We start from the raw sequence: 16,032 nt of genomic DNA, 5'->3' as shown, positions 1-16,032 counted from the left end.
GTTAAGCAAGACACTGATTCCCAATTTGCTCCTGGCGGCTCTTTCATTGCCATGTGAGTGAGTATGAATGGTCACTGCTGCTGCTGAGTGAGCGGCTGATAAGACTGGAGAGGCACTTTATCGAGTAGTCTACCGTCGATGAACCATTTGAACTATATTTCATACACTTACTAAAGAATGATCCACTTAACTGGAAAGTTTGAGTTAGAATAATTTGAAACTAAAGCCTGTAAAGGAGATGAGCACACGAGATTCTCTGTTTGGTGTGATAACATTCCCCACCGCGCAACGAAATATCCCAAAGAAGTCAATTCAATGTGTTTGACGACGTTGGAAAGGCTTCCACTGGAGAGCCGGAATGAAAGGGTTTTTTGATGTCTTTTCAATGTTCATGAGCAATGTCCAAGTGACTTCCTTACAGAGATCAAAATTAAAGTTTTCGCCAAATAATTTTGGAAGTCTTTTTCAACTTCAATTGCAGACGTCTGAAGAACTGTGTCATACAAGCTACTGAGGTTGAGGCTCAGGGCTCAATCAGCTTTTGCTGCATGAAGTGGTTTAGCTAGTGGGTTAATGTCCCTGGCAGCCTCTGTAGTCTCACTTTGCCACCTGTCAATAAAAGCTTCAAAATCTACTAGTGGGGTATTTACTGATATTATGTCTGAACCAGAAAAGAGAAATTGCTCACTCGTTTCTCATTCCTGCAGCGCTCTGTAGGTCAGAATAGTATATCAAAATACTCACTTTGATCCGACTTCGTAGGGGACGTTGGGCTTATCTTCTCGGTGGAGTTGTCGCTCTCCTCGTCCACCACGTAATCAAAATTTAAGATGAACATCATCACCACGCCCTCCTCGTTTTTCACCGGGATGATGTGGGTGTTGCACTGAAAGTCAGACCCTAAAACAGAGACAAAGTGTCAGCGCCAAGAAGAGAATGAATCGTACATTATCTCTCGGCCTGTGATCAGTGTGTCTCAAGATCTCTTCATTGGACCTAAATGTATAGAAAAACAGCATTAGGCTCGAGGACTTCAACAAGACATTATTTTCATTACTGATTGATGAGTTGTTTGGGCCATACAACATAAGGCAACGGTAATAAATCATGATCAGTGGTTTCCAAAGCCCATGGAGACGTTCTCGTATGTCTTGTTTCGTCCACAGCAATTTTGTCTGTCATAGAGGAGTAAATAAACAAGAAAAGATTCATATTTGTGAAGCAAAAAATGGACTCAAAGCGTTTGTTTGATTTTCAAAATAGCCGCCAATTTATTTAACAGTATAACTGACTAAACTTTGCAGCTCCATTAAGATCAAGGGAAATGTATCAATAAGTGCCATCACGGTCGAAAAAGATGGTGTATAGACCTTTATAAAGATTGTTAATAAACAGAAATACAAAAATGACAAACACCTCCCTCTTCTTTCAAATGAATGTTGGGAAAGCCGAGGAAAAGTTGATCCGATTTAAAGGTCAGTGCCTGCATGTCAGAACAAATGAAATTGTCGAGATAAAATAAGTAAAGCCCAGGGGTTAAACAAAGCATACGTGTGTGTGCGTTCATGTGATTTGCACGCCTATCTGAGCCCATATAGACGCGCCACATGTATTTTAATGAGCGATACGATGCGGGATTTGCAGAAGTTGGGACAAATGCGATGCGGTGCGGCCGCAGATGGCAGAGTTTAGCAGAATAGATCAAACAGGCAGGACAGATTACAGCCAATTTGGAGGATTGCAATGTGCTCATAGGAGTAATGACTGGAGGAGAGGATCGCGTGAAGCACCGGAGCAGAAAACAATCCATGATCTAAACTTAGTGTCGGGCCCAGAATATCCCAATTTCTCAACTGCAGTGGTTAGAGCTGTGTTGATGCCTGCAGGCACAATTGCCCACCAATGAAACTTTATACTCACTGGACCTTAAACGACAATAACATGATCGCTACAACCCGGCCAGGGTGACACACAACATCTCAGTGCCCGTCTCTGGGCTGCCTTGACAGCAATTTTTTATTTTTTTATTTTCCTTAACCGTGACTAATTTTCAGCACCTAATCAAAGATCTACATATCAAAACACAGTTACGTTTCAAATTCACCAGTAGCAGTGTTTAACATCTGGCCTCTAAAAATCCAAATTACTGATGCTAACTTTCCCCTTTGTCTCCCTATGTAGGTCTGTCTGTCTGGCTTGTTGTGTTCTCCTACTCACAGAGGACACATATTACCCGTGTTCAGTGTAATCTCCGCAGGGCTCACAGACACCCTGCCAGCAGCATTCATTAGCAGTAGACTCGCTGTCTGACTAAATATAACAAGCTCGGTCTGCCTCAACATGCCAGAGTTCTGTTGGAAGGATCTCTGCATCAAAACTCCCAGAAGTAACGCTGCATTGTCACCACTGACGATATGATAATGTGATTTTAACATGCTGGAAAACGTAAGGAGAAATAAATAAGAGTAGAACTGGGTCGATTTAAATGTTTTTATAGGTTTTGTGTGAATCGATGGGAATAGATCGCACGTATGCTTGCTGTATTCGGATGATAACACCACACCGCACTCCACACCCATCATGTCTGGTGTCATGGGTGCTGGCCGATGTTATGATGTAAAGTAGAAGTGGTGCTTAGAGCGCCGGAGAACTGCGAGTCCTCCCCCAGAAAATCCCTTTTTCATAAAAAGCACTCTCCTGCATTTCCCAGAAAGCCGTCACTTAATTCTACATTGTCCCGTCTATAAAAGGGAACATTATTCGGTTTTGACTTTGATGCGTTTGATTTCAAAGTGTTTCTCGCTCTTTTTTTCCGAGCGGAGGAGAAACTAATTGAGTGAGTGGGTTGTTCCGTATCGACTTTTAATTATCCGATAAATCCTGCGGGAATTAAACTTGTTAGTGATAAATCCGTTAAAAAAAATAAATGAATTCTCTCCAAAAATAAAAAAAGAAATCTGCACTTACTGATGTTATTTTTTGGACGTTTTCCCCTTATTCAAAAGTAGACAACTGGAGCAGTGACAGGAAATGAGGGGGGAGATTATTATTACCATTATTTCTAATGCCAGATTTCCAACCGCATTACCTTTGTTGTTTTTCAGCTCAAATATGCAAATGATTTCTAATTGTGAGAGTACATATTGAGAGAAGCATTTCAAGGCACATCGAGACAAACCTCCATCTTTTCACTGAACCCTTCAAGAAAAGAATAGCAGATTATATACTCTATGTTATGCCATATTTCTTTTCAGCTCCTACAATGTCACGTTATTAGAAATTATTGTTATGTTTCGCCTTGTTTGTTCTAGGTGAAACAACAAGACATGTCATCCTGTATTATAGTAGCACCAGTGAAGTGCAGAGGTGATTTCTTTCACACAGAGAAACAAAATGAGAACATGAGATCTAAACATTGTTTACCCCTCGTGATGCAGATCTCCATTGTTCAGGCATGTTTTCACAGTATTCAGCATTAAAATATAGAGGTTAGGGGGTTCCCTGCTACATGGTTGCATATATAGATATGAATATGAATATAAATATGAATAGTCTGGACACTGTTTCATGTGTAACAACAATTTCAGCAGCCAATAAGGAACTGTTCATTTCCAAAGAAATGCCAGGTATAAATGACATTCTGAGATATAAGCTCTAATATCATAACATCTGAGAAATTACAACCAGGAGTAGAACATTGAATATTAATACTAGTTAATAAGAGCGGAATTTAATTGTCCATTAAATCCAGCTATACTTTGTGTACGGCCAGGAGAGCGAATACGGCAGGAATCTTTCTGGGCTTGAGTTTACCTCACCAGATGGGGAAACAATGGTCATGCTTAAAGGCTAAACCGTGGGGGTCTCCTCTCATCTGGCCTCCTGCTGAATGTCACCTCTACCAAAACGGATCAAAAGGGAAAGCTTCTCTATCCTCTGCAATGCTAAATCAGCAGAGACGGTGCCATGCTAATTTTGTAGTCATAACTTTGTTATATAATTGTTTTTAAAAGAACTCACGTTTCTGCCCACAGTGCCTTTACCTCAGTGAGCGAGGGGGGAAATGTGTGCAGATAAAACAGGGAGAGCCTTTCTTTCCACCATCCAGGATCAGTGGCAGCAAGCCATGTGATCAGCGGAGCCACTCGTGCCCCGAAGAAAGACGGCCTCCGTCATTGATCGGGAACAACCGCGTCATTCATCTTCGAGAAATGACTTCCAACAAGGTCAAAAGCCCAGTGAGGTTATGGTGGGAAAAATAAAGTGAACCCAAAGCTTCGATCTTATTTTTTTTCTTAGTCTTAATTCCACTTATTCAATTAAACCTAATTCAGTGGCAATACTAATTAAGATTCACAGCATCCCATGATACTTCATGAATGAACAAATTGTTCATTATGTAAGAATATTTTAATCACGTAAACTGATTTAGGTAATGTAGAAGCCATGGTGAGTTTTGTGCGTTTTCAAGAGAGTGTTATTGGCATGTCAATGCTTATAATGAGAGCCTTAACCAACTGTCATTACCTAACACTGAATAATAATTCAATTTAAGGTGAACTTTTCATTTCAATTCGAAATCGAGCCACAGAGTTCAATGTGAAGACAAACTGTGCTCAGATGGAAAGATCCCACTTTCCAGATCTGTGACGCTTCCCCCCCGTCGACTGACAAATTGTCTTGGCAGACGTGACTTCTCAGCTGAAGTGTCACAAACAAACTGTCAGACAGTTCTGTGAGAGGCGACGCTCTCCTCCAGATTCTCTGAGAAATAATGCCGGATTTCTAATTTGACCTTTTCGCTAGTCGTTGTGACGCCACTGTTTACTACACATGGTGCACATGGAGAACGGGGAAAAGGTTCTGTGAGACACATTTTCCATCAAAAAATACAATAAAAAAAAATCACATGAAATGTCTATCTTAGCAAGGTGTAACAGGGAATCCAGTGACTGCTTCATTGTTATTAAATGTTTTATTGCTGCGTGTTTTAAACTCGTTTCATTTTAGCATCCTCACAATTTATAAAACGAGTGTTTTGCGTTCATGCGTCCCGCATTTTTACTTGGTCTCGTGGTAATCATTAGCCTTCCTCGTCCTCATTCAGGGTGGTGGCTTGAGTGATAAGGTCCAGCTGCATGACCTCTACCCCATCTAAAGGCGTCAGAAGACTTCAAGCTACGCACCTGTCAAAATGTCAAACGGCATCTGAAACTACTATCTCAAGGCCCCGCAAGAAGACTGTCAAAAAGTGTGTGTTATCTCGTCTGTGTGATTCATTTGTCTTGCCCCCTCGCTGTGATGGCAGGCTTTTGAGTGAGCGTAGCTTCAGATGTGGCCAGGCAACATTTTCGTACAAAACTAGTGTGTAACAAGCGTAACCGGCTTCCTTAATGGCCGAAAGAGGGAAATGCACCGCAATGTAGCAAAAAAACAAAACAAAAATAAAAGCACCAAATGGGAATGAAGACCTGACAATGCATACACTACTTTGAGAAAATGCAGCAATTGAGTCAGACATTGTAAAAGCCCCAGCTCTCAGACTGTGACAAATGTGGACTCCTCTGGGAAATTAGGGAACACATTCACCAGTTTGACAAATGACACGCAGCACAGAGCAACAGACAGCAAATGTAGAAAACACAGGGAAACACGGTAATGCGGTAAATCGTCTAGAACAAAACAGAGCAGAAGTCAAACAGAGACAGAGGTTTCTGGGGGCAACTGACGGAGATGCTGGTAAAGCCAAGCGGCAAACCTTCAAAGCTGTGGAAACGAAACCAACGTGGAAGTGCCGGAAACTTCAGCTTGAAAATGACGAACTTGAAAGCTGAAACACACGTGTTTCAACGGTTTCTGCCAGGGATTGAATTTTTATTTCAAATTCTGTTTAAGTTACATTAAAGATTAAAGTTAGGCATTATTAAGGCTGTGACAGTAAAATCAGAATTGTGTAAGCACAATGTTGCGTTAAAATACACAGTGTTGTCACTTCACTATCCAGCATCAGGTCGTGTACCTGGCGTGTCCACCTGTTTGTAACGTCTCAGGGAACTTCTCAGTTTGTCTCACAGTGTTTGTCTGTGTATTTTCTTCACTCTGTATTATGATGCTTTCAAACTGGTGAATGTGTCTTTTAACTGGCTCATGTTTTTATGCATTCATGCGGCACTTTATTTTCCTAAATGCGACATACGCTGTGTCTAATTGTTGAAGATGTGTTTTTCATTTTCTTGCGTGTGCTCCGTTTGCTCTTGCGTCGCCTTCCTCTGAACCCTCATGACAGTTGACATGATTGGTTGCTCCGACACTCGTATTAATGAATGCGAATAATACATTTTCCACTGAATAATGCTGACCAGTTGTGTTTTAGGCTATTGAACTTCTGTTTATCCTCACGCATCAGTCAACGCCAGCACAACATTATGCCATCCAAACACGGCTATAGCTGCTGGACACTGTTAGCGTCATTGACAGCGTGTGTGCGGTTTGTACCAGCGAGCGTCCATTAATTCCCTGACCTTTATACGGAGTGTTTCCCCCCGCCGGCCAAGAAATGTTATTTACACCTGCTTGAATGAATGGACAGTGTATTAAGACTCGCTCCCCTTTTCATGATGGAAATTTCATTACTGTTGATACTATTTCCATCATCAATTATTAAAACATCGCTGCTTAATCAAGTGATCCCTTTGGACGCTCTTACAATGACGACTCCCGGGTCAAACGGAGTGTCGGCGAAACTCGAAGATGTCGTGCAGAAAATCAGGAGATAAGAAAGAGATCAATATACACAGCAGCAGGGTTTTTTTTTAAATTCATGTCTTAGCGGGAGTGCCGCTGTACCTTTTTCTGAAATCGTGTTTCAAAAAGAGAACCTGCTTCTCGTTTGAACCTGTTCTCTTCAGATGTATCCGGGCTTCAACTTAATCTGCATAAGCTGATCTACTTGATGAAACATGATGATTTTTTTTTTTTGTTTTGTTTTAGTACCCTTTCCACCAGTGTACTCACCACAACTGCCGCCTTTTAAACAGTACAGCCGCAGACTCCTGCCTGGTAGCCAAGTCTTGTTTAATGAAATCTGACATGTTTCTTGTTTAGGGCTATTCTGCTTAAGCCAATACGCAACGTTACTGGGGCATAGCCAATCGGGACTGGGGCATGTAGGCAGAGGCCATGCGAGCTAACCCTTTGTTTGGAGTCGCTTAGCCTTGTGGCAACATCTCGCCTCAGTGGGGCCGCTGTGAGCCACGCAGCCTGGCCTAATTTCATCTTCAATCAGCGTCTCCAGAGTCATCAGGGATAACTAGCAGCTCGGGATTCAAACTACACTTCACTTGTGTTCATCAATTCATGATATTTTGCTCCGTGATCTTTTATTTAGGTGCAGATGTTGCCGCATTTAAACGCAATGGGTGAAACTTGGAAGTTGGCATACTGTAACTGATTAAGAGAAAAACACAGATGGTATGGAGAGGAATATTAGATTACCACCTCCAGTACAAGAATCCTGTGAGATAAAAATAGCCCCCGGATGAACATTTCTATCCTCTGCAAAAATTAAATAAATAAATAAATAAGACCTGTGCTGTTATTGTGCTCCATCTGCTCCTTCTCCCTACCAAATAAACTTGTTTCGCATTGTAATTGGTAGGAAAGCATCAATTATCTAATAAAAATGCAAATGTCCCCGCAGTGGAGCCCGTATTAATGTCTCCTCTTTGGGATGGAAAGTCCCCCCATGCGCTTTTTAATTTGTTACGTCTACTTGGACAAGCTGACTTTACTCTAACAGATGAAACCTGATGAGGAAAGCGCTGTATGCGTTTCACCTCACACTGCGAGACACCAAAGAGGGCCTGAGCGCTCTGAAAAATGGATGTGCTCTTTTGGAGGGTATTCATCCAAGTGTCCTAGAAGCACACCTTGTGCACTGTAGACACTCCGCGTTCCCCCCAGGTCCCTCGCTCCCCCGCCACTAAAACCCCCCAACAGGGGGAACGCGGCCCTTCAGTCCCCTCGGCAGGGAGTCACCTATGAAACCCTGCACCCACGCATACCACATGTCCCAGATCATTCAGCACGGTTAGCTAAGCTGCCGCTGTTATGTAGCCATTATCCATTTAACTTCTCCCTGCACGGTGTCGGCTTCCTTTTGTTAACGCTCATTCAGGTACAAAGTATTATTACACCCCGTGGAATAGGATAGCTTTACAAAGCCATCAAGGGAAAGCATTTAGCTCATTGATTATGTATCATCGTCGGAGGGAGGGCACGCGTGTGGTATCTCCTCTCAAAACCCGTCTTGGTTGCTCACATGGAGGAAAATGAAAATGAAAAAAAAAAAAAAAAAAAGGGCCCTTGCACTGAAGGCCTTTGCTGTGCTCTCACGGCCCCCTTTTGTTCCACTACTTTTAATTTCGAAGCATACGCGTAAGCTGCTTAACTTTTTTTTTTTTTTGCCTTTTTTTAGCGAAAAGAGCAAAAAGCTTTGTTGCTCCTGATGTCACATGGCTTCCTTCCTCAAATCCTGACCTTACTTTTTTAAAGATTTTCCCACTGCAGTTATTGACGGGGAGACGAAAAACAAATTACTCTATGTCACATTGCAATCCCTCTAAACAATGGCATTTAAGGCATGTCCTGCAGATCCTCATCCAACAAGTGCATCAGGGGAGACGCTGAAAAACAGCGACGTCTGGTATCTGAGCTGATGCTAGTTGACTAGAGTTCTTTTTAAACATGCCGTGCGCCATGCGAAATACGGCAGGTGCGTAGAAAATGGAGCGGTTTTAAGGCAGCGGATTAACTGATTTGCATGAGGACTGATAACTTGAAACACATTTAGGAGGGGACACGTCAAAACGCATCCTCTTTCCGCCCATCAGCTTCAATTTGAGGAGCGGCTTGAATCAATAAGGCCATCGCTCCCAAGGATGCCATGAATCTTTCATTCCCCTATAGCAGTGGGAGTGTGTGGATTGTGTCCTCCATACCAGTTTAATGCATTTGCTCTGTAAGCTGCTCATTCCCAGTCACTGCACTGTCAGCCCCTGACATCTTTATTCATGAGCACACATGCTCACTGTAAATTCCTCCGAGGAGTATTAAGAGTTGTGTCTCGGAGCCGCGATGCACACCGGGGAGGATTGTGAAGAGACAGAGAGCAACGATTATGTTGGAAGGTTTTTTTTTTTTTTTTTAGCGTCTCTCAACCGCCGCGCTTTAGACATTACACGGGCACATGACGTTTCGATGGAACGCAGCACATGCGTGTCAAGACGGTGGGGGGAAAAGGACTGGAAAAACTAAATGAAGTTAAGATCCCGCTTGTCAAAAGGCAAGCTGTTCGTGCTCTCACAATCAGGCCCTGGAGTGTTTTGTGTAATTGTCTTGCAGGTTTCTGTAACGATCTATTTTAAAAGTGCAGCAGCTGGCTCTTGGCTTCGTCTTGATTAGCAAATAAACAAAACAGAAAAAAACAAAAAAGTCTCGGCTGATGGCTGCTGATGGTAGATTAAACATGTATCCATGGCCTAGAAACTAATCAAACTCACAATTAAAAATTAAAGCCCTGGCTCCTTATGATTAAATAAAACATCATGTCTCTTTTTTCAAGCTCGGCCTCCTCATATGCTGCTGTTTGTAGTCTTTGAGTAAAGACTTGGAGCAGCGACGATATCGCACGCAACAGTTTCTGCCACTAAATTCAAATAAAATTCCTGTTCTTGTTGCGCGGCTCTTTGAGAGGAGCACTTTTGGATTGACTCTGTGCAGCTATGTCATGCTGACCATGAAAAGCTCATATATGAGCATGGCAGGAGGTGGTCAATCCGGGGATTTATGCCACTGAGCGGTAACATCGTATTAATTCTCTCTCTGACTCAGGATTGCTGCCTCTGCTGAGCACTATTCATACCAGGACTAGGATTGGCTAAAAGTGAATGACAAACACCAGCCTAGCGTTAAAAAAAAGGAGAGCGTTTTTTATGCAAAGCTGGCAAAGCTGGAGCCTATCACATGCAAAGCAACTATACAGATTAGCGGATTGATCTACCAAAGCGGCCGTACACCTTTGCTGCAAACATGACTTTATATATCATGGTTCTTTACATACACAGTGAGTGTGTTTTATTTGAAAAGTGCACAGCTACAGTCAGAAAACATACTAAACTTCACCAGACAACAGATACAACTACATCCTGTCATATTTTGACAGATCATCTACAGCCACAGTTCACACTTTTCTATTTCTGTGCTTAATCCAAAACCGAGAGGTGCACACCAGACCTTTTGCTGAATGTCACCCAGGCACATGATGCTATGAATCAAGGCAGGTGCCAAAAGGATTCTGCTGCTGTGTCCCAGTACCTCGTCACACTGGTCTTTTGACTGTTAGGTCTGCCGCACTGCCTGTTAAAGGAGCAGTATGTAAGAACTGGCTACCTTGAATTTCACACCTCACTAAAACAGGTGCAGTGTATCAGAGGAGTAGCTGCTAACTGCTGCTAACTGTAATCTCCTCATCCATCCACGACTGTAGCTAGTGTTAGTTTGTTAGCTCAGGTAGCCGCGCAGCTAGCTGTACTACCGGCAGAGTGTTGACGTTTGCACCTCTTGCACAGGAGCTATGGGCCGGTGGGAGTCAGGCTCCCGGCTAGCTGGTTAGCATGCTAACTTCAGTAGATATCTGTCTAACACAATACATAAACATCTTTGATGTAATGTCAAAACTGTTATTTGTTATTATATTATTATAACTGTTATTTCATATTCTGTTGATGATTTTGGTTAATATACATAATATTATTATGTATTATCATATCTTTAATTCTGCGCCTTTGAACCTCCTCTGTAATACATACAACCAAACATTAATAACACAAATTTCATACCATATTCACACCACATCCCAACAGGCCATTTTCTAATGCTGATATCATACAAAGCTACATGTTGTTTTTTTTTTTTTTATCAGATTATATTTGTATTTTGGACTATACTAACTAGCCTCCTGATGCACGAGGAGAATGAAATGATCTTTATCTGTACATGAATACCTCTGGCACAAACTTGCACAAAGGAGTTATTTCAGAGCTGACTACCCTTACTGTTTTCCTCAACAGAGGGTAAATCTGAAGCACATCTTGCATCTGACTCTTGCTGGTTAAGTATGGGGACATAATGAGCATCTGCAGTAGGTGCTTTCCTCAGGTGCACCTAAAAAAAACAAAAAAAAACAAAAAACCCTCCGGGCATACGGGCACGCTGTGACAGCGACACGTTTGGGCCAGGACACCCACTCACCATCCTTCCGGTAGTAGGTGATCTCCACCTTGCGCTCCTCCGACCCAAGCACCGCCTGGGACACCTGGCTGATGGCCTCCTTGTCGGTGAGGTCACCGTGGAGGAAGTCGCAGGTGCACGGCCTCTGCATGATGTCCGGTCTGGAGAAGCCAGTCATCTCGCAGAAGCCGTCGTTGCAGTAGATGATGGCACAGTTCTCCACCCTGGCATTGGCTATCACAAATTTCCGGTCTGTGTGAAAAGAGAAAAGTATGTATGTATGTATGTATGTATGTATGATGTGGGACCTCATGGGGTCAGCTCACAAATAAAAAAAAACAACCAGTGATCAAGTTAAGCACAGACTCACAAGCAGCCTCCTCATGTTGTAGATTCTTTGTGTTCTCAGGTGAGAGTTGAATAATTGAATCAATGTTTATTACAGGCTATAGGCTGCACATTGAATTCAGCTCCTGCACTACTAGTGCTTTTGTTCACCAAGCCTCATATATATTAAAAAAAACCACTCAACAATTAATTCAATTAACTTAATGATTTAAGTATTTTGCTCTCCTCCTTAAGAAAGAAGCCATCCTGGGAGATCTGTCTTTCTATCGAAACGAATACTTCATCACAGGACTTCAAGTGGATTTGCCCAAAAAACATTGTGTTCTCTCTCTCTGTTTCTCTCTCTATCCTCTCTATCTACGAGCAGCATAATAAAAGAAAAGATACTCACTCTGACCCTCGAATTTCCGAATAATCAACCCAAGGAACGTGTTTTGTGGCGCAACGTGACCTCTTCGCACAGGCATGTTTACACGCAGAAAATATCCCCGCGATCCGCTCCGTTCAGCGGGAAGCGCCTTTTACAAGTAAATCCCGAAGTTACAGATGTTGGCTCGCCGTGCTGCTGCTGCTGCTTCCTCCGCCACAGACCATATCCGCGCGTCTCTCTCTTCCCCCACTTTAAATGACCTTCCCCACTTCGCACCGAAAAGCAGCACTTTTTTTTTTTTTTTTCCTTTTTTTTCTTTTAGCCCGTCTGTGTGCCCGAGCGTGCGGACGCCTCCTCGCCGAAACGCGCGGAATCGGGGAGGATCGCTGGAGTTACATGCAGTTCGCAAAGCATTTCGCGTCGAGGGGATGGGTGCGATCCTGACGTCCTCCGTGGTGCTGCGTTTGGGGCGCGTGCAAGCGGACGGTCGGTGGTTGATGTGCCAAAGGGAGTGACGTTGCTCCCAGGGGGCTTAGTTCCCTCCACCTCGGGTAAGGATAAGTCCCCGCGGCATTGTGCACCCGACACCGAGCAGTTATCGTTTACATACGTGCGCTCGTTTTTGGAATTTCACGCCGGGGGTGACAACATGCTGCGAAATAAATAAAAACCAGACGAACCCCAGCACATGTCACAGCCGCCCGTGCTCCCAGTGACGAATGATCATAAAGTACAGCGACTTAACAAGACATTAAAGTGCTGCTCGTCTCCATGTCACGTTCGCACGCGATTATAATAACCTGCAGTGTGCCAGCAGCCTACCAGCAATCCCACTCCATGTTTTCATGGAAAACTATGCAGTCATTTTAATTTCGCCTCTACTTTTCAACATTACTGCTTTGATATCGATAGAGTGGTTTGCAGTCCTAAATCCCAGAAATCAGCTCGCAACTATGCACATCTCGTTCCTTCGTCTCAAAGTCGATGTTTTTTTATTAAAGGGGTTTTCGGTTAAATGCCTGAAATAAAGTCTGTGGTTAGCAGAGATGATACCAAAGACGAAATACAGTCACTTATAGTTGACTGCTATACTATATAACTGTAAAGTATGCTGTAGTTTTTATTTTAGTTCCACTTTTCCATATTACTGCTCTGCAATCTATAGAGTGGTGTAGTTTGTAGTCCTTAAACCTGGAAATCAGCTGCTTCTTAATGGGTTTAAGTTTGAATTTCTGAAATAAGTCTGTGGTTACTGCAGACTGAAGATATTTACACATTTGGACAATCGAGTGGCATTGCGATGGCGTATTTTTGTACACTAACTCGTAAATTCGCCCTGGTTCCCAAGACAAAAAGTATATGGTGTTTTTGAATTGGATTTTGGAATATCGACTGTTGCAAAAAGAAGTTAATGACACCTACATGTTTTCCAAGGATGAACACCACTTTTGTGATTTTTGAAGCGTAAATCAAATCTCAAGAAGGAGAAAGCTATTAGCTATAAACAGGCTACATTGGGCTTGTATGACATAAACGTCACCACGACTAACTGTCTTACTGCACATTTACTACACATTCTTTCTATAAACTAATAACTCTCAAAGTCATAAAGTCAAAGTTAGAATAGTTTGTAACTTAATAGGGCCTGTAAAGACGGACTAGTGAGTAGACGTGTTCAGTGTGTGCAGTCTCTTAGCCACTGGCTAGCAACCGCTGTTTGTGCTTTATAATTAAATTGTGTGAAATTTAATGATGTATTTTATGTTGTTGAGCAAAATGTGTAAATATCTTAAGTCAGTGGTAACCACAGGACTTTGATCAAAAACCCATCCAAAAAACTTTGAGAAGAGGGAACTGGATGTACAAAAATGCTACCTGATTTCTGGGTTTTATGAAAACAGACTACATCCCTCTATTCAAGTTAGCAGGTATCCTGGTTTTTATGTTGCATCCTTGACAAAAATCATTTTTACCAAAAAATATGAATACAATACATATTAATATATGAATACATCTTATGTAAAGGCATTACCAGCAATGGCTGTACTTTATTTTGATTCTGAAGACAAGATCTAGCAGCTCATACAGGTGTATAATACTACACCCAGTTCAGACAACTGCCATCAACAAACCATAAACCTATGAATTTAACATTTACTCATGTTTAGCAAAGTATCTGTTACCAAAAGCAGCAATTTGATTCCAGTGGTGGCTCTGGGCTCCTTTCTGAGTTTTTAGGAAAAGCATTTCTGAGAGGAAGCCACATCAGTTCTACACAGATTCAGAAGACAACACTAGAAAACACTTTTTCTTCTTACTTCACCATAAACAGTTATTTTCTCAGGACAGCGTGGGCGTTCACAGACTGTACTTGATTGACATCTCCCAGTCGCTCCTGTTAGTTTTGTTACACCTGTCAGGGCGGCGCACAAATGATAAAATCACACCTTAGCGATTCTTAATACATGTACGTTGATGACCTCATATTGTTGATGACCCAGCTTTAACCCAAGCATCAGTCTGTTCTCACCTGATGCACCAGATGGGTTGTTCCACATAATGGTTTTGTCACACAAAACCATCTGGAAGGAAGCCGCCAGAAAGCTGGCACTTTCGGAACTCACTTGGCAGTTGAGTGGTTGAACCATTTGTCTATCATGGGCTGACTAACATCGGGAGAGCGCTACCACCAGCTGAGCCAGGTGGTGCCAAAATCAGTCAAGAGGAGAACAAAAAAACATGTTTTCCATTGACAAAAGCCAACAGCGTCATTCTTTGTTGGTCTTTTAAAGAAATAGTCTCTCCACTCCTGAAATACCTGATGCTTTAGCGGCTACGCTAACCTGTCGAGGGGCCGCCATACTTGTTTTAAAATAGTCGCTTTTCTCGTTGGTTGTCACATCTCAAATATGCCCGTAGCTGCTGTCTCTAGCCACCGTAAGATCATAGTTTGAAGCTCGGCAAAATCTAGCTTCTTCGCAAAGTAAGCTCCACGCAGCCACAATAAATGCAAGCACTTGTTTAGGTGTGCCGGGCCTCTAAGAGCCAGCTCATGCAGTGACTGCCAGGAGCTCCTTAAGGTTGCTGTCTGTGGTGCTGGAGAGGATGATGGATTCAGGTGATGATTAAAGTCGTGATTAGATTTGTATTTGGCACACGTGGGCTGTAATCTTTCAGTGCAAATCCTCTTTCTCTAGATCTGCGTAGAGACGAAAACAGGTGTTGACAATCGGATGAAACTCATTTGTGTTCAGTTCATTTTGCATTTGTTCTACTGTGTGTGTTTGATGTGCTCACTGACACTACATGTCAGCGGGGAGGGCGCTGGCTTGTTGTCAGTGTAGCTGTCCAATCCCTGTAAAGGACATGAATATGAAATCAACACTCAACGGTGTTAGTCCTCGTGAGGTCCATAATTCACTGTCCTTTCTCTTTTTCTGTACTAGATTGGTCCACCAACTCATTAGATAAATAGATAAACAGCATCATTTATTGGCTTGGCTTGTTTGCCCAGAGTAAGCGCTTGTTTACGTCAGTCTCCAATTGTAGTGCCAAATGGGAACATTGATTCAGTTTGCTGAGCTTGTGTGCTGGAATCAACTGCCTCCCATCTATATGGGGGATTGATGAGAGTTGTAGGGACTTGAACCATCAGGGTCTTGTGATCAACAATCCCCCCATAGCTTTTGAAAGATGCCAACTAGGCTGTTGATTCTCGACGACGTACTGTAAGCATGACTAGCAACACTTTAAAGTGGCATGCAATCATTTTGATTCAGTACTAGAGATATCAATAAACAGTTGCTCAGCAGCACAAGACACAGTGTAGCCAATCTGCGGCTGTTATTTCTAAACCCGTCCTATATACAGACCGATATGAATTCAGTCCTAGCCAATTGTCCAATATCACAAATCATAAATATGCCTCAAGGATCTTTACAATATATAAGGTATACATTCCAGACTATATTCCAATTGACCCTTGCAAAATAACACATATTTATTCTAACCAAAAACACATGAAA

At 42.5% G+C, this 16,032-nt stretch overlaps 1 protein-coding gene across 2 annotated transcripts in view; it reads right to left on the bottom strand.

Moving 5' to 3' along the window:
- The window catches only part of LOC119026383 (potassium voltage-gated channel subfamily H member 7-like), a 47,568-nt gene extending 34,883 nt beyond the window's left edge, over positions 1 to 12,685 (bottom strand). For both annotated transcript variants that reach the window (XM_037110727.1, XM_037110728.1), the window contains exons 1-3: positions 12,029 to 12,685; positions 11,311 to 11,541; positions 745 to 900 (exon numbers count right to left, since the gene is read on the bottom strand). In XM_037110727.1, the coding sequence (XP_036966622.1) occupies positions 745 to 900; positions 11,311 to 11,541; positions 12,029 to 12,104 (463 nt within the window). In that variant the 5' untranslated portion in view covers positions 12,105 to 12,685. The remainder of the gene's footprint in view (positions 1 to 744; positions 901 to 11,310; positions 11,542 to 12,028) is intronic.
- Between the last annotated feature and the right edge of the window lie 3,347 nt (positions 12,686 to 16,032).

The sequence above is a fragment of the Acanthopagrus latus genome, chromosome 9 (assembly GCF_904848185.1).
Source record: "Acanthopagrus latus isolate v.2019 chromosome 9, fAcaLat1.1, whole genome shotgun sequence".
Classification (NCBI taxonomy): domain Eukaryota; kingdom Metazoa; phylum Chordata; class Actinopteri; order Spariformes; family Sparidae; genus Acanthopagrus; species Acanthopagrus latus.
The sequence above is the reverse complement of the archived record's forward strand: the minus strand, read 5'-3'. Positions and strand labels throughout refer to the sequence as shown.